Genomic DNA, 22,041 nt, shown 5'->3' on the forward strand with positions numbered 1-22,041 from the left:
TGGTTTCAGGCAGTCTTTACTTGAGTTTAAAAACAGTGCTTCATGCATTTACAATAAGTTACTACAGGTCACTGAAATACACAGAGAAAAGCTGAACCCAACTTACTACCTTAGTGTAGACCTCTGGGGCTGGGCAGTGATTAGTACCTTAACAGGACTGATCCATGGACCAAAGAAGGCAGCCACTGTCAGTTACAGATGGATCGCTGTGACACAGTGGAGGTAGCAAAGAGTTTAAGATCCACAGGGGCTGTAGTACAGCCCAGAAATTAAGACAAGGGAAGTGAAGGCTGTAAACACTTGGGGAGAAAGTCAAGAAGCACTTGCATTTCCTTTTATCTTTTCCATTAGAATGTTCCCATAAGTTATTCACTTACAGAAAAAAAAAAAAAGTGCTCAAAGGATTTGAAAAAACAGGAAGTGGTTATTCCAGTCCCAGTGAGGGGAACAACAGAAGCAGCAAATCCCTATTTTTGGTCATATCAAAGTGTTGAGGGGGCACCCAAGTACATGCGTGGATGTAAAGGCTCCAGTATAAGCAGTGCTCCTCCCCTCACCAGCCGGGACCTGTCTGGAACAAAAACAGCTGTGAAGATTAGAGCAGCGAGTAAGTCCTAGGCCAAATGAGGATTCCCTCCTGGGGCAAAAGCTCAGCCTCCTAGGATCTGAACTTAAAACACCACAGTTAAGACCAGTAGAGAGGCTACTGCCAGCTCCAGCGAATTCTGAGGAAGTTGGGATGGCACCTCTCATGGGCCACCCCACTAGGAGGGTTTCTTTCATTTCCAGCTCCCACGTGGGCACCACGCTGTGAAGCCCATGGCACGGGTTCCTCTGTCTCCCAGACCTAACAGTGCATGCAGACTTCGCTGACAAGTGCTGTTTGGTCCCACGCTGCTGGGCTGTGACTGCAGGACGCCGCCAGCCACTTCATGTCCACTCAGCGCCTTGACCCAACGTAGTTGATGGAAAGCAGGACCACGTTGTGTAGCAAGAGGGACAGCTCAGTTTCTGAAAGCACCATCAACGTTAATGGTTTGGCCAGGGAACAGTTCGCCTTCCAGCTACCCTGTTGTGCAGAGGGTGATAGCAGAGGCGGGAAGCCAAGTGCAGGGAGGTGAGACGCTAAGAGGCCCTTGTCCTCAAAGCCCCACTGCTTGGTTCCAGTCCCTGCAGGTTTGCTTGCTTTCAAGTATATCTGTATTTACTCGATTCTCATGTGATGGCAGCAGAAAATTCATTAATGGCAACGGCACTTAACAGCACTGTCACCCTTAGGGTTTTTCTGGGAGAAGCTGGTCCTCAAGGGACATTTCTCAGCCCCAAGATTAGGAGGCCTACCCTGACGTTCAGAGGCTTAGAAAATAACTAGGCAAAGGTTCCAAACAGGAGACCCACAGGCCTAACACCCATCCGTGGATACTTTTCATTTAGCTAGGTGAGTGTCTTTGTTTTGAATTTGAATGCCTCTGGACTAGTACTTCTGTCCTGGAACAATTCTGCTCTGTACTCCCTCCCCAAGTCACGTGGCAACGTCTGGAGACATTTTTAGTCGTCAGCACTGGGTCGGGGGATGCTACTGGCATCTAGTGGACAGAGGCCAGGGATATCGCTATGTTGTCCTAGAGTGCACAGCACAACCCCCCACAACAAAGCCATCAATAGCGCCAGGGTTGAGAAAGCCTGCTTCATGCTCAGATTCCCACAGTGCCCAGTCCTCCCTGTCTTGCACAGTCTACTTCATTAGCTGCCTGTAGGCAAGTGACTGCGCCCTTTCAATTAGACACACAAGTTAGATAAGGGTCTCACACTATTTAATAATCAGCTCCCAAAGTACCTTAGAATAGAATTCAAAAATGACTTGGCTTTTTGTTGCATTAACCGTAGGGATTTGTCTTACCTTTCAGGCTACAGGAAATCTGTAGCCATTCTCCCAGCCAAGTTCGACACCTCTCTTCAGCAATATGGGTGGAATTCAGGCCACGAAGATAACAAGCCTATACCACTCAGAAGAGAAAACAATCCTTAACTATCACAGGGCGAGTATGCCAAGGAAGTGTGAACCCACAAAGAATCCCAAATCCCCTCTAAATAAGTTAAAACCTCAACCCTACAAGAAACCTTTCACCATAGCGATATGAACTCTGATGGACAAGAGAAGTGGAAAGGCCTATATAATCTAAATCAGTACATCTAAAATGTAGCATTCTTGATTTTTGAAGGACCAGAAGAAAAGACACTCAACCAAAATTACTGCGGGGAGTTCCTTCCCACAAGTTAAGTTCAGCCAAGAAAAAAGATGTAGAAATGAAATGAGAAAATGAAGAGCCTGGACTCTGATGTAACCAGAGACAGGAGCTCCCTGGAAACTCCCAGCCCCTGAGAGCCCATCAAGGACTGCGGGTTGATACTGCAATGAAGCACTTACCGACTTCACCTCCTGAGCGGTCAGCTGGCCAACCCCCAGCTTTGCCAAAGCCTTGTCCAGTTGGTGGATTACAGTGGTGTGAGTCTTTAAACGGTGTCTCAATAAGACAGAAGGCAGATAAGGTGTGAGAAGCATGGCTCGACACAAGGCTTTCTGTGACACAACAATATAGGGGGAGAAAGTCAACTCGGTGTTACTATAAGACCTAGAGCGAGGTGAGGCCGTGGAAGAGAGAAAGCCTCAAAGTGCTCACCATCTGCAAAGCACGGAGCTGGTCCATGCCCAGAGGATGGTTAGCGAAACACTCTCTCAGAGCCAGGATATCATGTACTGCTGGATGGGTACCACGTTGCATCTTGGGAGAGTAAGAGATGGGAAGATGTTAGGAAGGTCCTGACTAGCCCTCTTACCTAGTTTTAGTGCACATTGCATCTAACAAGATTCTTGGTTTGCAGGAAGGCTTAACTGCAGGAATACCTTGGTGCACAACTCTGTCATATGCCACTGGAGTCCTGCATCAGAAATGAGAGGGACAACTTTTTCTAAATAACAAAGGATTTCTGGGTGGGACTGCTTTCGGAGAGCATGATAGATGTCTAAGAAATCAATTTGTTGCTTTGGGGTCCAGAAATGTCGGATCAGCAGTTGCCTAGGAAACAGGTACCTGAAAAGAAAAGGAATCACAAAGTCACTTGCTGAAACTAGCATCTTTCAAAGTGAGCTAAGAGCATTTAGCAGACATGAATGCTAGGAGGAAGAGATGGAAACACTTTTTTCCCTACCTTACTGTTCTTTCCTGAGAATGAGAGTCAGATCAAGGTTTAAAGATACACTGAAGCCCGATTTCAAGCAATATTACTGAGGTTTATGTAAAAGGAAACAGTGTAAGAGACGAGCCTTGCACACAGCAATCAGACAAATGACTCCTTTTGAGCCAAAGCATGTGAAGAACACATTTTGGACAGAGCTTCAGAGCTGGAGGGCATCACTGTTTGTGATGCTGCAAACTGTTCACTGCCCCTATGTGCATACAAAATGGAATTTCTTTAATTCATTTCTCTACAAATGTGGGGGTTTTAAAACACGGTCACAAATTCCCTGGCACTCTCCTCATTGAGAAGTGAAGTCTAATGTCCCTGGCTTTTAAAATACAAGTAACTGCATTAACCAAGAGAATAGAGCAGAAGTCAGTCTTTGTGACTTTCAAGGCTAGGTTATAAAAGGTCATGCAGATTCTTATTTGCTGCAACAGTCATTCTTGGCGCCCTGAGCTGCCATGTCAGAAGTCCCACTATCCTGAAGCCACCCACACTACAGAGGCCACAGGTAGGCACCTGAGTTGACAGTCCCAGTCTTACAAAACCATCTCTGCTAAAGCACCAGGCCTAAGAGTGACCTTAGACTGTCCTGACTAGTCCATTCACCAGTTAGGTGTTATTGAGGGACCTCTGTCAACACCACACAGGAGAAAAATCATTTACCCACCTGAGCCCTGCCCAAATTCCTGCCCCATAAAGTCATGAAAATGCTGACTGTTTCAAGCTTTTAAGCTTTGAGGTTGTTATATAGCAATAACTATAGATAACTAGCACAGCATGTAAGGTCATAGTTTAAAAGTATCATCTTTGGATATAAGGTAAAGTAATAAAGATAGATATTGTCAGAATAAGAAATGCATTTTTCTCCAGAAGGGAAAAAAAAAAAAAATGTCCTAAGTTGCTATGCCTCTCAGGGAGTGGGCTGTGCCTCTAGGGATGATGGAAAAGATCATTATCTTATCTCACATCACATAGGAACAGCTAAGAGGCCAGGACACCTCTCCTACAGCCGTTCCAGTAACCCAGGTGGCTTTTATGAACTTTAGCCTAATGAGAAAACTGGAGCAGAAGTTTGATAACCTCTGCCTAGATTCTGAAATGGAAAGCTCTTAATTTCTAATTTAAAAAAAATCTACATATCTTCAACATGCTAGGGAGACAGAACTCTGTACTCACATTAGCAAGAAGACCAGGTAGTTGGCAAAGGGTGGAATGGAAAGAATACCTAGGAAAAGACACTTGGTGACGTCTCGACGAAACTAAGCAGAAATAAACACAGATGCAGTTTTAACCCAAGTGTTTGATACAACTTGACAATCCCTCCACCCCACTATGCAGTAAACTTCTATTTTAGCCCAGATAAAGATCAAAGTTATTTCTATCTGCCTCCGGTTGGTAAGTTCCTTAAGGACAGAAGCCCTGATCTGTCTGTTCACTTTTGTATTCCAAACACTGTCTAGTACAGGGCCTGACATTAGACCAAATTCCTCAGTAAATTCTTCCTGATCTATAGAATGGATGCTACATGATTATTCTCAGCTTCAAATCTACCAACAAGTCATCACCAAATACTACCTTCCTGCTGTCTTTTGAATCCTTCTGTGCGGATTTTTGTATGTTCAGAAACAAACTGGATTTTACTGTTTACAACTTTTATCCAGAAAGTGTGCCAAAAACTCTATGGACCTGTGTTTGGGGGGTGGGGGTGGGGGGCGGGGGTGGGGGGCGTGGCGCAGCAGCACCGTGGTCACAAATGAACTGATTCTGCCAAATGATCTGATCTTCTGGCAAGGGGCAACAGCTTGGTTAGTAGTGAAGAAAATAGGAAAGAAAAAACTTGAGATCTGAACTTATCTCACCATGAACTTCTGGATATCTGTCCCTGGTGCATACCTGTCTCAAATGCTCCATCTCCCGGTATGGAAGTTGATGAAACTTTATATTATGCTTCCACATATTTGTCTTTATTCTTCTAGCCTTTTTGCCATCGGCCCATAACATCTGCAATCCTGCCTCATTAAAGGAGAGGACAGAGTGTGACGTTATCCCAATTTGATTACCACAGACTTTTGCTCCACGTTCATCTACAAGACACACTTGTCCCTCCCTCCCACTACTCTAAATCAAAGCTTTAAACTAGGTCACCTGAAACTCTTGTGAGGCTGACCTATATTTCATTTCTTATCCTTCTCCCTTCTGCCTCCTACCAACCTCTGCCCCCAGAGTATCACCTCTCTTCCTGCCAAGCTGGTGTTCTGTGATCTATCAGGGAATGGTCTCCCTCTTCTGGTTCATTACTCACTCCCCTTTTAAAATAAAAATTCAATGACCTTTTATCTCAGTAAGTGTTGCCTAATTTATCCTGTGTATTTCCCAACCAGATATTAACTTATTTCCTCTCTAGAACACTTTTATAATTACTAGAATTCAATACACTTCTAAGATTGCATTTTCTCTCCAAGATAATCCTTACACTGATCTAGGACTTTAGTTTTTAAAAATGCTTTCCTATTTATGAATGAAATGGTATATCTAGATTAGCTTCAAAGTAATACAGGAGAAAGCCAATGTATAAATGAAATAAGACTGGTGGCCAGGAGTCAATAATTGTGGAAGTGAGGTTGAGAATATGAAAGTTCATTATATTACTCTACTTCTGTGTATGTTTAAAAATTTCCAGAATATAAGGCTTAAAAACAAACAACCAAAATGCTTTCAGACTTTTTTTTTGTTTGATTCTAGTATAAACTGGGGAGCAGACAAAGCAGCCACTCTTATCTCCACTGTACAGCTTTTACAAGTCCATGAAGCTAGTAGCAATTATGATAATGTTCAGGGCTGACAATGTGAAGTTAACTATAATTGGTACTACAATAGAAGTACAGAGTTAATAGTTATAGCTACACTTACTGTGTGCTTACTATGTATTAGGTCCTAAGGAGCTTACATGTAAGAATTTATTTAATCTTCATAACTATGCAGTCGATGGGTAGGTTCTATTACTACCCTCATTTTACAAATGAGAAAACCAAAGAACAGAGAGGTTAGGTAACAAGTCCACACAGCTAGCGTGACAAGCTGGGATTTGAACCCAGGCAGTCTGGCTTCAGAGTGGATGCTTGACATTGTACCATCTCTTAGTAACTAGCAGAGCTCTGATTTTAACTGAAATATTCAGAAACCAAGTACATACAGTGCTCTTTTCACAACATGCCACCGAGGAGAGATCTGTGACAAACATTAAACCACATTTTCTTACAAGCCAGGTGAACTGATAAATCACAGGGCAGGTCTGTGCAGCTATGGATCTCTGCCTTGTGCATGACAAATAATTTCTACTATAGGAAGATGTGTGGTTAAGCAAAGTGCAAAAATACCTATATTCCTCCTACGTGTTGTGAGAAGTTGTTTCTCATATTACCCTTCTAGAAACATCCTCAAGAAGCTCTACCTTGTAAGAAGCAGCTCAAGCATTTATGAAACACAAGACACACCAGCTCACACCCCCCCATGCAGAGCCGGAAATGATCTTACTTATTCTCTCTGACACTGCCCAAGAGCTGATCCAATGGATTTTTATTTTAGTTTTGTCTTTACCTTTCATGAAGATTGTATACAGGACATAGAAGCGGGGGAAATGACGACCCAAGAAACGATGGTATTTCCCATTAATCACTTTTGTCTTGGTCACCACATAAGAGATCAAGCTCTTCACATCTGCCTTTGGAGAAAGATGAAGCTTTGAAGACCTACAAGGAAGATGAAAGAGACTATCTGGGAACCAGCCCTGGAACTCCCTTCTCCGCACGTAAACGTAAAACACAGGCTTCAGAGAATGTATGCTAAGACCTGAAACTTCTGAAATCCAAGGAAGATCTTGAGATCACGGAGAGATAAGCAATTAGACTGAGAAAAACAGATAAGGCAGATAAGAGGCCAGACAAGAATGAATGTCGGGGGAGTGGTGAGCCTGGAGAAAGCAGGCCTGAGGGACAATTTGAGCAGCAGGCTAAAGCCAGAGAGGTGAGATCCAGGTAAGCAGCAGTAAAATCTTGAGCCAAAAAGGGCGGCTCGGGACACGTGGAGAATTCAGGCAACACGCGGCGCTGAGAACTGAGAGGGTCAGGAAGCCAGGTCTCTAGCAGGGATACGGGTGCGACTTCTTAGCGGAAGAATAAAAATCCAGGGGCCAGGGCGTAGAGCCCTGAGAATTAAGACAGCATGCAAACAATATTGAGACACTGGCAGGGCCTGAACGTCAAAAATGTTTTTCTCTCTCCAAGTCCCTCACCGAGGGGCCCCCCAGGTCAGGCCAGAGCGAACAAACTGCAGCCTTCGGACGACATATAGTCCAGGGGGCACCGCCGAACCCCACAAAGCAGCCCGAGCCCAACACACTCTGGAGAGCGCCATCTTCACAGCGAGGGAGGGGCAGACAGGGGAAAGTCGTCTTCAGGTCAAAGTTCCCGTACGTTGCGTTCCTTCGACAACGCATGCGTCTTTCCTGAGAGCTCATTGGTAACCGTAGACCGCTGGCCTCGCGCGCCCCCGCGGCGAGCCGTGGACGCGAAGGTTAAGAGCGGAAGGAGGTCTAGGATTGGATGCCACCAGCACTTCCTGGTTTAGAGACGCCGGAACCCGGCTATCCCAGAGGGAGCAAGGGAGTATCTGCCTTGGTTGGGTTGTGGTTCTGCGAAGCTCGCTCTTTGAGGGTCTGGTGACCCCTGGAGAAGCTCTAGGGCCTCCAGGTTTCCTGGCACCACCGCCCTTGTTTTCTGTCCGTGTGCCGCCAGGCTTTGGGGCGGCAGGTGCCAGAGGGCAGTTAGGCAGGGCCTCTGGCCACGGCTCCTCCTTGGTCCTGGGAGGACCCCCGGCGCCCTCTAGTGCCAGTCAAGGTCTGGCCGCGAAGGTTGGCGGTCTTGGAGCGGCCCCTGCGTGGACCACTTACGCCGTTCCCTTTTGTGGGCGTTTTTCAAAGTAGGTCTGTGGGAATAATGTCTTTGATTAAGTGCTTCTTGAAGACCAAGCTTGGGTCTCAACCTTAATGTCACTTTTGTGGGAGGCTGTCTCTGACCAGAAGGACATGCATTTTCTCCCATTACCTTCCGTGTATTTTCTTTATAGCATTTAACCACATCGTTTATACGTTTGTTTCTTTTGACCAGGTGCCTGAACCAGCCTGAGGGCAAGCACCTTCTTGCCTTAGTTACTGTTGTACTGTTCCGCCACCGCTAGGTGTCATGCCTGTCGCCTGAAGTGAAGTCGCTCAGTCGTGTCCTACTCTTTGCGATTCCTTGGACTGTAGCCTACCAGTCTCCTCCATCCATGCGATTTTCCAGGCAAGAGTACTGGAGTGGGTTGCCATTTCCTTCACCAGAGGATCTTCCTGACCCAAGGATGGAACCTGGGTCTCCCGCATTAGTAGTTGCCCAATAAACATGTTTGACTACATTCATTAATCCCTGAAACTGGGAGGGATTGCCAGAAGTGATGTTGCAGGAAGGGGGAACCCCAGCTAGGGCCAGAGAGTGGGTTTTTCATCTAATAATCGGAAATAAATTGTATGAGGAGATACATATGCTGACAAAGCAAGAGACTTCATTAGGTAGGGGCGTCTGGACAGAGAGCAGCAGGGTAAGGGAACCCAGAACTGCTCTGCCACTTGGCTCAGCTTCAGGTTTTATGATGATGGAGTTAGTTTTCTGGTTGTCTCTGGCAAATTATTCTAAGGGTCCTTTCTGGTGGCACGTGCATCACCCAGCCAAGATGGATTCCAGTGAGAAGGATTTGGGGAGGTTGGTAGGACGTATGTGAGGCAGGAAATGGATGGGCTTCAGTCTAGGCATTTATAACTGGGCTCCTGTTCACGCTTCCTGGGATGAGCGCCATTCATCACCAGCCGCCTATACATTTCCTGAAGCAAAAGACAAATGGGCTCTAGGACTACATATTTATGACTGGACTCCTGTCTATATTTTGAGATCTCTGCAAAAGGAAGAAAATAAATAACCAGACATTAGGCATTTTTATGGCAGGGACAGAGTGGGACTAAACCCTATTAAAAGACGATAAGAGGTAATCACACACCTCCCATTCTTGGGGCAAAGGAGACATTTCACATGTGCAGAAACTCTCCTTGGGGGTCAAAAGGAGGCGGGAGCTCCACTCCATAATATATGATGCTAATACGTGATCCCATGGGCTCCTGGACTGAAATCTATCTTGGACAAAACCTGCGCAGTCATAGTGGGAAGGGTCCTAAGGCAGGTCAGATGTGGAAAAAGAAACTAGATAACTGGCTAAAGGTAGACAAAGACCTGGAAGAGCTGACCTATATAAATGACTTAACCACCTCTTCACTACACTCCTTATTCAGGGAAACACCCCACACCCTTTCTTTCCTGATACACGTCTCTGCCTTGCTTCTATCTTAACAAACTCTTTCTCTCTGTGTTCTCCCACTTTTGGTTGTGCTATATCTCTAAACTTTGTACCTGCGTTTAGTTTTTGCCTCCGTGAGAAATAAATTTTTTCATTGGGGGCAAAGATCCAGGGAAAAACAGCTCTACCTCTAGCCCGTGCTGGTCTGGTGGCTAGGATTCCAGATTTCCATCCAGGCTACTCAGGTTCAATTCCTGGGCAAGGAATCAAGATCTCATTTTACACCACCACCCACTGCTGCCTTGCCAAAATCATACATACTGGCATCTCCTCTCTTTCACCTTTCCCGAATTCCTCTGGTTGGTAGTAGCTTGTAGTTCCACTTCCTTACCAGGACCTGCTGTTTTAAGATAACTCATGCAAGTGGTTTCGATCTTGCCTGATCAGGTCAGTGGCTCCCCTAACAACCCCCTGCTGAGACATCATTCTCAAGACATTCTTTGGGAACTGGGGCACGGGACTCTTTGTTCTGTAACTACTTCCTGCTGAGAGTGGGCATAGCCCTGCCTAGTAGAAATCTCTTGCCACCTGATCTAAATCAAGGTATTCTGTGCCTCAAATTAGCATTCATCCTAATAGTAACAGTTGGACCTGACTGTTGGACCCTGTCAGAAATGAACCGTGTAAACAGTTGAAGCAGACAGTGGCCAAGCATGAGGTCTAACAGGATGGTCATCGCTGGGCCAAGCAAAGGAAGGCAAAATTTGGGGTGAGGGCTGTAGGTTGTGTGACTTTTCCTCTGATTATTGGTGGCGCAGTTAACAAGGCAGTGCTTCAGGAATCTTGTGCTCAGCTTGGCATTACCATCCTCTGCCTGGGTAGGGGCTCCAGTTCTGCAGAAGAACTCAGAGGTATTGTTAGGCATATTCCTTGAGGAACCAGGACCTTGCCCCAAGGCTGTACCACTATTCGACTATTCCTCCCTGGTTTTTACATCGCCTCTCTTCCCTGATTAGCAACTGTGTGAATTTGCCCTTTGAAGCTCAGGGAAGGTCCAGGAGGCTGAAGGAAGTTTATATCCTACAAACAAGAAACAAGGGACACAGAAAGGATTTGTATTCTGAAGCCCCAGGGAGTCCTGCTGAGTTTTAATTTAGGAAACTGGGTGATGATGGCTCTGGCCATTTCCTGCTAAAATGAGGCATCATTTCAGTTCAGTCTCAGTCGTGTCCGACTGCCACTCCATGAATTGCACCACGCCAGGCCTCCCTGTCCATCACCAACTCTTGAAGTTCACTCAAACTCAGGTCCATCAAGTCAGTGATGGCATCCAGCCATCTCATCCTCTGTCGTCCCCTTCTCCTCCTGCCCCCAATCCCTCCCAGCATCAGTCTTTTCCAATGAGTCAACTCTTCTCATGAGGTGGCCAAAGTACTGGAGTTTCAGCTTTAGCATCATTCCTTCCAAAGAAATCCCAGGGCTGATCTCCTTCAGAATGGACTGGTTGGATCTCCTTGCAGTCCAAGGGACTCTCAAGAGTCTTCTCCAACACCACAGTTCAAAAGCATCAATTCTTTGGCGCTCAGCTTTCTTCACAGTCCAACTCTCACATCCATACATGACCACTATGGAAAAACCATAGCCTTGACTAGACGGACCTTTGTTGGCAAAGTAATGTCTCTGCTTTTCAATATGCTATCTAGATTGGTCATAACTTTTCTTCCAAGGAGTAAGCATCTTTTAATTTCATGGCTGTATAGTCCTACCTCAATTTGGAGAATAAACACTGAATTGGAAGTATTTCTAAGTTCTAAGTCCTGGATCTGAGTTTAGTATGAGTAAGATCTCAATCCCTTGGGAATTTAGGAGACTAAGCCTGAAACTCAGTCTGGACTTGCACTTCAAGGGAGACTTGGAACGAGATAGCCAGTTGTTTATTTTTTCATTTTCATTTATTTATTTCTGGTTGCACCGGGTGTTGTTGCTGCGTGCGTGCTCTCTCTAGTTGCTGCAAGCAGGGGCCACTCTTCTTTGTGGTTCATGGGCTTTTTGTTACAGTGGCCTGTCTTGTTGTGGAGCGTGGGCTCTAGTTGTGGCACACAGGCCCAGTAGCTCTGAGGCATGTGGAATCTTCCTGGGCCAGGGATCAAACCCGTGTCCCCTGCATTGGCAGGTGGACTCCTATCCACTATGCCACCAGGGAAGTCCTGCCAGTTGTCTAATTTTATCTAAGTTTTAACTCCTGATGTAGTATTAACATATATATAACAGAAGCTATTGGCCATTACTTATGTCTCCCCTTTTTGATTAATATCTGATCTAAAACAATTTTATTCTCTAAAATATTTAATAGTTACAAGAGGATACTGTTAGGTAGTTAGAATAGGAAACAGGAGTCCAAAATGGGGGTGGCTGAAAGATAAGGAAGGGAAAAGCCCGCAAAAACAGAACAAAGCAAGGTTAAAGGAAGGTCCGAGGACTGGAGTGAGGACCTCAGGTAGAACAAACAGCACTCCTGGCTAGCCCAATTTACACAGGGAAGGCCTGGGGGGAGGAAAAAAACATATAAAAAGAGTAGCCAAAGGGCTGGGGCTCTCTCTTCTCTTCGAGTCTTTGGGTCAGCATTCCTTCACGCCTCGAGGATGTATTTTCCTGATATTTTCTAAATAAAACTGAGCTGTAACATGGAGCTGTAACACTGACCATCTGTTCAAGAACCGAGAGCTATAACAGAGTCTGTCCAAGAGCTGTGACGCACCGAGGGCTTAAATGTCTGTCGCTTCAAATTTTTGTTGAGACAAGACAGAACCGAGGAGATTACACTTGCCTGACAGATACCTTGAAACCGTAAGGTTGCAGCTACTAGTGGACACTGATTTGAGAATGGCTAATGCCATTCTAGGGAGAAGGCGATGGCAACCCACTCCAGTACTCTTGCCTGGAAAATCCCATGGATGGAGGAGCCTGGTGCGCTGCAGTCCATGGGGTCGCTAGGAGTCGGACATGACTGAGCAACTTCACTTTCACTTTTCACTTTCATGCATTGGAGAAGGAGATGGCAACCCACTCCAGTGTTCTTGCCTGGAGAATCTCAGGGATGGGGGAGCCTCGTGGGCTGCCGTCTATGGGGTCACACAGAGTTGGACACGCCTGACGTGACTTAGCAGCAGCAGCAGCAGCAATGCCATTCTAAGCTAGTCTGACATAGCTGTTCTCAGCAATACAGGAACGTGTCTGAAATCCACAACGGTCACCTAATTTTACCTTGAATGAACCAGTTAGTCTGTTTTGACTTTTGAATGTATTAACATTTCCCTCCTCAATGGCCAAAGCAGATGTTACTGTTAACAGTCTCTGTGCCTTTCTAGATATAGAAGACGCAAGAACTTGGGCTCATAAAATCTTCTGAAAATAGTTATCTCTAGGTCTGTTCTGCCAGTTTTTCTCACAGCACAGAGTGCCCCATTTCTGGTCTCCACCCTGAACTCCTTTCAGGGGGTGTTGAAGGTCAGTGGCCACAGTGGCCATTGACTGAGCTGTTTTGGTCAGTGGTTCCCCTAACAGTGGCATTCAGTTGCTTCCAAGAGTTAATAATCCCCTTGGGTACATACGAATATTCGCCTACCATGGGAGGGTTGGCAGTGTAGTAGAAAGTCCATCCCATTTGGACCAGGGGTCTAGGTTCAAATCTGAGCCCTGCCATTCCCTTTAGTGCGTGTGTGACCTTGGACATGTCACTTTAGTTATAAGTTTATTTCCTCTACAGTGGTACCTATTTTTATAAGACTTCTTTGAAGACCCAAGAAGAATACAGTTGTGAATGTTCCCACAGTGTGTATTGCTTTATGGGTCACAGAGCTTTATAGTCGCATAGGTTGTTTATGCTTGAACCACTCATGTAATCAGAGGAAAATTTCTATAAATGAGTATTTCTGCAAGATGGGGATGGGTGGGGCAGAAAGTTGACTAATGCATGATTTCCATCTTCAGACAATTCCTAAGTCCTCTCAACAGCCCTCAATGTATTTCTCAAGAATGTTCAGCTCTAGGACTTCCCTGGTGGTCCAGTGGTTAAGACTCTGCACTTTCAATGCAGGGGGCGTGTATTTGATCCCTGATCACAGAAGTTCTGCATGCCGTGTGTTGTGACCAAAAAAAAAAAAAAAAATTGTTCAGCTCTAAAATTCTAGAATATCCCAGAAAGATGGGGCTAAGATCAATCAGAGACAAGTTTGTGGAGGAAATGAGAAGGAATTTTGCCTGGAAGGATGGACTAGAGAAAAGGTGTTTCATGTGGTAAAACAATATGACAGGCACACAGGAATTCATTCATTCCTTCCTCAATTATTTATTTACTATATACTGCCTCTTCCTCCATGCCCCCTCATCTTAATATGCACGCACTAAGTCTTGTCAGCTCTGTCTTCTCTTTCTTCAGTCGTCCAGCTTCCTTCTCTCTTCTGTGCCACTACCCTAGTCTAAGTGACAAGCCTCTAATCTAAATTGCCAGAGCAGCCTCCTTACCGGTTTCCCTTTCATCTATTTTGGCCTGCTTCCAATTAGTTCTCCATGCTGTACCCAGAGAATGCTTTTGAAGTTGTAAATCTAAGATTGTCGCACCCTTTTGTAAAACCTTTCAAGTTTCCTCGGACTCCAAGGATAAAGTTCAGACTCCTTAACCTGGCCTACAAGGTCTTGCATTACTGATCTCAGCCTACCTTCTCGGCCTCATCTCATATCTCATGGTATCTCTTTCCCCTTAGCTTTCTATGCTAAGAACCATTGACCTTTCAGTTTTAGAACAGGCCAGACAACTTTATGCCTCTGGGCTTTTGCACATGTCAGTTCAGTCAGTTCAGTCTCTCAGTGGTATCCGACTCTTTGCAACCCCATGGACTGTAGCACATCAGGCTTCCCAGCCCATCACCAAATCCCGGAGCTTGCTCAAACTGTGTCCATCAAGTCGGTGATGCCATCCAATCATCTCATCCTCTGTCGTCCTCTTCTCCTCCTGCCACTTTCAGTCTTTCCCAGCATCAGGGTCTTTCCCAATGAGTCAGTTCTTTGCATCAGGTGGCCAAAGTATTGGAACTTCAACATCAGTCCTTCCATGAATATTCAGGACTGATTTCATTTAGGATTTGCAAATGTAGCTCTCTACTTAGCATTTCTTCCTTCCTTTTTCCTCTTGGCTTCTCTTTCAGGTTTCAGCTGAAATGGTAACAAAAGATAACATTTATTGGGTAGGTACTGTGTGTCATGTTGTTCTTAGTGTATAAACTCATTTAATCCTCACTATAACTTCAAAAGGTAGATGCTATTGTTGTTGTTGTTAGTTGCTAAGTTGTGTCTGATTCTTTAATCACCCCATGAACTATGGCCCACCAGGATCTTCTGTCCATGGGATTTCACAGGCAAGAGTACTGAAGTGGGTTGCCATTTCCTTCTCCAGGGGATCTTCCCAACCCAGGGATAGAACCCTTGTTTCCTGCATTGGCAGGCAGATTCTTTACCATTGAGCCACCAGGGAAGCCCCTTATAAGTAAGGAAAGAGAGGTTAAATAACCTACTCAGTATTTGAGTTAAAATTTAAACCCAGACCAATTGGGCACATGAATTACTGCTGCACTGTACATAAGCAGCATGATTATAGGAGACTTTTAACCCCACAGACTTAGGTTCCCCAGTTATTCATCTTGTAGTTAACTAAACTTATCCTTCATAGTACTTAAATAATCATAATTAATTAGTGGTGGCATTATACACTTAATGATTCCTCCCTGTGAGATTCTAAACTCACTATATTTCCAGTTTCTAGCACAGTGCCTTACACACAAGCGGTGCTCATTAAATATTAAATGAATAGATACCTAACTAAAGAGCCTCTTGATGAAGGTGAAAGAGGAGAGTGAAAAAGCTGGCTTGAAACTCAGCATTCAAAAACTAAGATCATGGCAGCTTGTCCCATCACTTCATGGCAAATAGATGAGGAAAAAGTAGAAACAGTGACAGATTTTATTTTCTTAGGATCCAAAATCACTGCAGTGACTGCAGCCATGAAATTAAAAGATGTTTGCTCCTTGGAAGAAAAGCTATGACAAACCTAGACAGCGTGTTCAAAAGCAGAGACATTACTTTGAGAACAAAGGGCTGTGTAGTCAAAGGTATGGTTTTTCCAGTAGTCATGTGTGGATGTGAGAGTTGGATCATAAAGAAGACTGAGCACTGAAGAACTACTGCTTTTGAACTGTGGTGTTGGAGAAGACTCTTGAGAGTCCCTTGGACAGCAAGGAGATCCAACCAGTCCATCCTAAAGGAAATCAATCCTAAATATTCATTGGAAGGACTGATGCTGAAGCTGAAACTCCAATACTTTGGCCACCAGATAGGAAGAGCTGACTCATTGAAAATGACCCCAATGCTGGGAAAGATTAAGGGCAGGAGGAGAAGGGGACAACAGAGGATGAGATGGCTGGATGACATGACTTATTCAATGTACATGAGTTTGAGCAAACTCGGGGAGATAGTGAAGGATAGGAAAGCCTGGTGCACTGCAGCCAATGGGGTCGCAAAGAGTTGGACATGACTTAGCAACTGAACAAGTACCTGAATATAAGGTAATATTTTTCTTAGATTAATTCCTCAGGGGGGCTTCCCTGGTCTTCCAATGGTTAAGAATCTGCCTTGCAAGGCAGGGGACACCGGTTCAGTCCCTGGTCTGGGCAGATCCCACATGCCACAGAGCAACTAAGCCCTTGCTGATCTTGCGCTCTAGTGCCCTTGAGCCACAGCTGCCGAAGCCTGCATGCCTAGAGACCGTGCTCCCGTGCTCTGCAATGAGAGTATCCCCCGCTTGCTGCAATTAGAGAAAGCATGCAAGAAGCAGCAAAGACCCAGCTCAGTTCAGTTGCTCAGTCCTGTCCAACTCTGTGACCCCATGGACTGCAACACACCAGGCCTCCCTGTCCATCACCAACCTCGGAGCTTGCTCAAACTCATGTCCATTAAGTTGAAGATGCCATTCAACCATCTCATTCTCTGTCATCCCCTTCTCCTCCTGCCTTCAATCTTTCCCAGCATCAGGGTCTTTTCCAATGAGTCAGCTCTTCCTATCAGATAGAAAAAGTTTTGGAGCTTCAGCATCAGTCCTTCCAATGAATATTCAGGACTGACTTCCTTTAGAATGGACTGGTTGGATCTCCTTGCAGTCCAAGCCACTCTCAAGAGTCTTCTCTAACACTGCAGTTCGAAAGCATCAGTTCCTTGGAGCTTTCTTTATAGTCCAACTCCCACATCCACACGTGACTACTGGAAAAACCATAGCTTTGACTAGATGGACCTTTGTCAGCAAAGTAATTTCTCTGCTTTTTAATATGCTGTCTAGGTTGGTCATAACTTTTTTCCCAAGGAGCAAGTGTCTTTTAATTTCATATCTACAGTCACCATCTGCAGTGATTTTGGAGCACAATAAAATAAAATCTGTCAATGTTTCCATTGTTTCTCCATCTATTTTCCATGGAGTGATGGGACTGGATGCCATGATCTTCGTTTTTTGAATGCTGAGTTTTAAGCCAGCTTTTTCACTCTCGTCTTTTACTTTCATCAAGAGACTCTTCAGTTCCCCTTCACTTTCTGCCATAAGGGTGGTATCATCTGCATATCTGAGGTTATTGATATTTCTCCCATCAATCTTGATTCCAGCTTATGCTTCATCCAGCTTGGCATTTCACATGATGTACTCTGCATAAAAGTTAAATAAGCATGGTGACAATATACAGTCTTGACAAACTCCTTTCCCAAATTGGAACCAGTCTATTGTTCCATGTCCACAGACCCAGCGTAGTAAAAAATGTAAACAAATAAATAATTTAAAATATAATAATTCCTCTGAAAGGAAGTTTCCTTATATTTCTTGTTTTTACAAAGTGTCCTACTGTAGGTCCATAATGTCCAGTATATATATATATATATATATATATATATATATATATATATGATATTTTGTTTTGCTTGGGAGGATGCAACCTGATACAACCTCAGTCAGTGCTGGTTCTGCAAGGTTATAGAGGTCATTGTATGGAATCACTTAAAAATACAGGAGTGGGAGTTCCCTGGTGGTCCAGTGGTTAGGACTTGACACTTTCACTGCTGTGGCCTAGGTTCAGTCCCTAATCAGGGAACTAAGATTCCTGCAAGCTGCAAGTGGGGCAGTGTCACCAGAAAAAAAAGCCAAAAAAATTAACACAGATTTAATGATTATCCTGGGGTTAGGACCTCACAGTTTTAAGTTTTCGATGTTGTTGCTAATAAGTCTTTGAAAGCAACAGAAAGAAATAAAAAGCAACAGGACTTTCCTTGTGGTCCAGTGGTTGAGAATCCGCCTGGCAATGTAGAGTACATGCATTCAAGCCCAGGTCTGGGAAGATTCCACATGCCATGGGGAACTTACGCCCTCAAGCCTGCAAACTGCAACTACTGAGTCCGTGTGAGCTAGAGCCCATGCTCTGCCATACGAGAAGCCGCTTCAGTGAGAAGCCCGTGCACTGTAACTAGAGAGCAGCCCCCACTCACCACAACTAGAGAAAACTCGTGCAAAGCAGCAAAGACCCAGCCAAAAAAAAAAAAAAAAAAGTAAAAGTTTTCTAAGAAAGCTCAGGATTAGTAGAGATGGTTGACATTCAAAAATAATTATGTTCTCATGTAATAGATGTTGTAACAGAGAAACGTCAAGGTACAATGAAAGTTAAAGGAAGGAGTAGTAAATTGCTAAATTCTGGTGGTGACAAGGTCATCCATGAAGACTGTCTTTTTTGGGGAACAGGAGAAGCTCATTCCCAGTGGTTGATGAAGGGAAGGAGAGAAAAGAAGGGCATCTACTAAATTTTATATGTTTATATGTATTTATGGGACTTCCCTGGTGGCTCAGTTGGTAAAGAATTCGCCTGCCAAGCAGGAGACCCAGGTTCAATCCCTGGGTTAGGAAGATCCCCTGGAGAAGGAAATGGCAACCCATTCCAGCATTCCTGCCTGGGAAATCCCATGGACAGATGAGCCTGGCAGGATACAGTTCATGGAGTTGCAAGAATTAGACATGACTTAGTAACTAGACCACCACCATGTATATTTATAGAATAGTTTTGAAAACTATATATAGTGAATACCATTAGCCTCTGACCCACCCCTTTCATTCTAGTTGTTAATCTTCATGTCCCAAAATGCTTAACTCCTGTTGCACAAAGATATCCAATACAGTGCCCATCTCAGACTTTCCTGAATTGGGGTTTGGGGCCAGGGGGGAGTCTGAGAGTATCCAGAAGAGGCCTGGGAAGGTGTGTGGTGTGGTCTGACATCAACAGCCAAAGATACATCTTGTCCTCTGGTCTCACCATGAAGAGAGTAAGAATTGAACCACATAGTGGAAGGTAAATTGGAGATTGACTGGCAGACAATGGAGGAAAGACTTTCTGAGAAGAGGGAATAGATTATGTGAAGACCAAAGGCTGAAGCTTCAGGGAAAGAAAAATCTCTTTTGCTAGTGTTTCAGCAAAATGAGTGAGTGAGTGGCCTCACTCAGAAATGAGTGAGTGGCCTTTGTCACCACATACTTGTTGTGGCAGTCCAAACTCGGGTTGGAAAAGAATTTCCAGACATAGAGTATTGCAGAAAGGACTGAGTTTATTAAGAACAAAGAGCAGAGATAATGTGGGTGCTGCAAGCACTGCAGGCCGACCTCCTGACAGGCCAGGAAGAGCCGATGGCATGCTGTTAGAACCGTGGGTCAGCTCAAGGGAGACCTGACCCAGGGGAGAACAGAGTTCATTTCTGGGAGATACTGTTAGAACAGCAAGCCAGCTCAAGGGAGAGCTGACACTTTTCGTGGGTTAGTAGCCAATTTTTATAGTTTCAAGACAGAGAAAATTCCTGCTGGAAGGGTGGCGTTAGGTGATTGGTTAGGATGCTATACGGTGAGTACAGGGGTGGGTATTTTTGCCTCATTTAAGATCAGGAAGCTGACCTGTAAAAGGCAAGTGGGCTTTTGGCAATGGTTGCAATGGGGCTCAGTCAGTTCCAGGGACCTTAGTACTGGGCTTTGCTTCTGTGCCTTTGGTGTGACTCTGGTATGGGACTCCATAATACCAGCCCAAGAGGCCTGCAAGACTTAAGCAGTCTTGGTTATTTTTGAGCTATTACTACTAACAAACACTCATAGCTGGACTTGTCCTTCAAAAAACTAAACAAGGCTAATCGCTCTCTTGACTACATATGAGTTGTACTCTGCACCTGGCTTTCTTCTCTCCCCTATATTCTCTTGTAGCACTCTACATTTCAAAAAAGATTATGAGCTGGTAGCTTTAGTGACACCAGACCCCAGCTGCTGAGATGCCAGATGCCAGCTGTGGCCATTTTGAAACTTTGCCAAAAAAAAAAAAAAAAGAAGCAAGACCTTCAGGAGGATAAAAAACCTCTCCCTATTACTAAGAGAAGGGGGCACCGTCTCCAAACTCCAAACTCTGTCTCTGTATTTCTATTCAGCATCAGTGGACAGGGAGACAATATTTTGGCAACACTAGTACAGATAATAGACACAGTGATTTGCTGCCTCTAGATACTAGTTTATTGAGTTTGACAGGCTGATTTCGGGCAGATTATTCTTCTTCAGGCACTGGAAAAAAGAATCGCAGGATAAAAGAATTTTAATAACCAGTGGTTAATGCAACTTTATGATACTCAGAGCAAGATTAAAAACTTCATAATTCCATTTATTTTTTCTTACATGTTAAAAATTTTTCAAGGAAAAGAACAAAGAATATTATAATATTCATCAATATATCCACCACCCAAAATGAGTAAATGGTATCATATCTATTTTTTCCTCCCAAGTCCTACTTCTTTTCCTTCCTTTAGGTATCCCTTTTATATCAGTCTACTTCTAATGCTTTAAAAAAAATACATGTACTATATACTACTTGTGGTATATAGTATGTATATATAGATACATACTTGTGGATATATACTATATAGTATTTTTAAATGTTTGTAAAATTCATATAATTTGTTTAGTGTGACATTTTTGTTTTGTTTCCCTCAATTCTGTTTTCAAAATTCATCCACATAGACCAAGCTCATTAATTGTAGCTGCTGTGTGGTGTTCCATCACATAAATACACTCCAATTTGTTTATTTGCTGCCAATAGACATGTACTTCATTTTCAATGTTTCATTATTACAAACTCTAAATTACAGGGAACAGGCTTTAACATGTCTTCTTGTTTTTATTAATGAGAGTTTCTCTTAAACAGTGTTTTCAGAATGTTTTTCTATGTAACTGTAACTCATAGTGAGAAACATCTTTATATCAAGACCCTGCTCATGTATGAAATAAATGTTTAATAAGATGATACCTACTTTTGCTACATGCACTCTATTTTCTGTTCTATTCCTTTTTTGTAAAATGCTGAATGTATCCAATAAATTTATTCATGACCTACTAATGGATTGAAAAATACTGCTGTAAGGCAGCAGATTTTCTGGTTCCAAAGATATGTGCATTTTCAACTTCAGTAAATATGTATTGTCAAGTTGCTCTCCAAAGTGATTGTGTCTATTTTACAGGATATGAGACTCCTAGTTTCTTCACATCATCGCCAACACTTAAAATGGTCAGACTTTTAGGTTATTGTGAATCCAATATATGTGAAATGAATCTCATTGTTGATTTTGCATTTTCCCGATTACTAGCGAGGTAGAGTAAGTTTTTCTATATATTATTGGTTATTTGGAATTCTTCTTCTGGAAATTATTCATGCCTTTGTCCATTTTCTATTGGGTTGTTTATCATCTCTATTATTGTTGTTGTTGCTGGTTTGTAGGAATCCTGTACATATACCCATCTTTTTCTAATATATTTGTATGTTGCAGATAACTTCTCCCCATTCCCTGTCATTTATATTTTAACCTTAAGATGTCTTTTATGTAGGAGGTTTTAAATTTATTATAATAAATTTTATCAAAATTGCCCTTTTTTTATAATTTGATGTAAGAAATTAGATTATGAGTATATTCTCTTTTTTTCCAGATAATTTTGAAGGTTTTGTTTTACAACTTTAGGTCTTTCACTCACCTAGAGTTTATTTTGCCTGTGCTTTTTCTGTCTTCTGAAACTTTTAGTGCTCACCATTTGATTGTTCACCACATTTCTCTCTAGTGTGAAGTCTCTGACACTCTAGCCATCTTATCTCCTCCCTCTGAGTCTTTCTCTTAGAAACAACAGAATGGGAACATAAGTGAGGATCCAGGTTTAGAACACTAGCTCTTTGAAAGCCTGTAAAGAAGAAGTGGCAAAGCTGAGGTAAAAGGAGACATCCAGAGGCATCCCTGCAAAAGATGATACACTGACTTACACTGGGTGTCCCC

The 22,041-nt window shown here is 43.7% G+C and overlaps 1 protein-coding gene and 1 long non-coding RNA gene across 8 annotated transcripts; one reads left to right on the top strand and one right to left on the bottom strand.

Annotated features, from left to right (window-relative positions):
* LETMD1 (LETM1 domain containing 1) lies at positions 1 to 7,717 on the bottom strand. Of its 7 annotated transcripts, none has more exons than XM_070789100.1 (9): positions 7,645 to 7,717; positions 6,844 to 6,995; positions 5,140 to 5,259; positions 4,423 to 4,505; positions 2,906 to 3,092; positions 2,682 to 2,783; positions 2,429 to 2,581; positions 1,901 to 1,997; positions 1 to 1,011 (listed from the first exon to the last, which is right to left on the bottom strand). In XM_070789100.1, the coding sequence occupies exons 3-9, from the start codon at positions 5,245 to 5,247 to the stop codon at positions 941 to 943; spliced, it is 801 nt and encodes a 266-aa protein (XP_070645201.1). In that variant the 5' UTR covers positions 5,248 to 5,259; positions 6,844 to 6,995; positions 7,645 to 7,717; the 3' UTR covers positions 1 to 940. The 7 variants fall into 7 exon arrangements, with proteins under 7 accessions (XP_070645201.1, XP_070645200.1, XP_019816124.1 ...); XM_070789099.1 differs by having other exon boundaries at positions 5,140 to 5,255; positions 7,645 to 7,714; XM_019960565.2 differs by having other exon boundaries at positions 5,140 to 5,255; positions 7,538 to 7,701.
* A 101-nt stretch (positions 7,718 to 7,818) lies between these two features.
* LOC139183091 (uncharacterized) lies at positions 7,819 to 8,697 on the top strand. Its single transcript, XR_011566558.1, has 2 exons — positions 7,819 to 8,223; positions 8,412 to 8,697. It is a non-coding gene; the product is annotated as an uncharacterized lncRNA (long non-coding RNA).
* The last annotated feature ends 13,344 nt before the right edge of the window (positions 8,698 to 22,041 follow it).

Source organism: Bos indicus, chromosome 5 (genome assembly GCF_029378745.1).
Source record: "Bos indicus isolate NIAB-ARS_2022 breed Sahiwal x Tharparkar chromosome 5, NIAB-ARS_B.indTharparkar_mat_pri_1.0, whole genome shotgun sequence".
Classification (NCBI taxonomy): Eukaryota; Metazoa; Chordata; class Mammalia; order Artiodactyla; family Bovidae; genus Bos; species Bos indicus.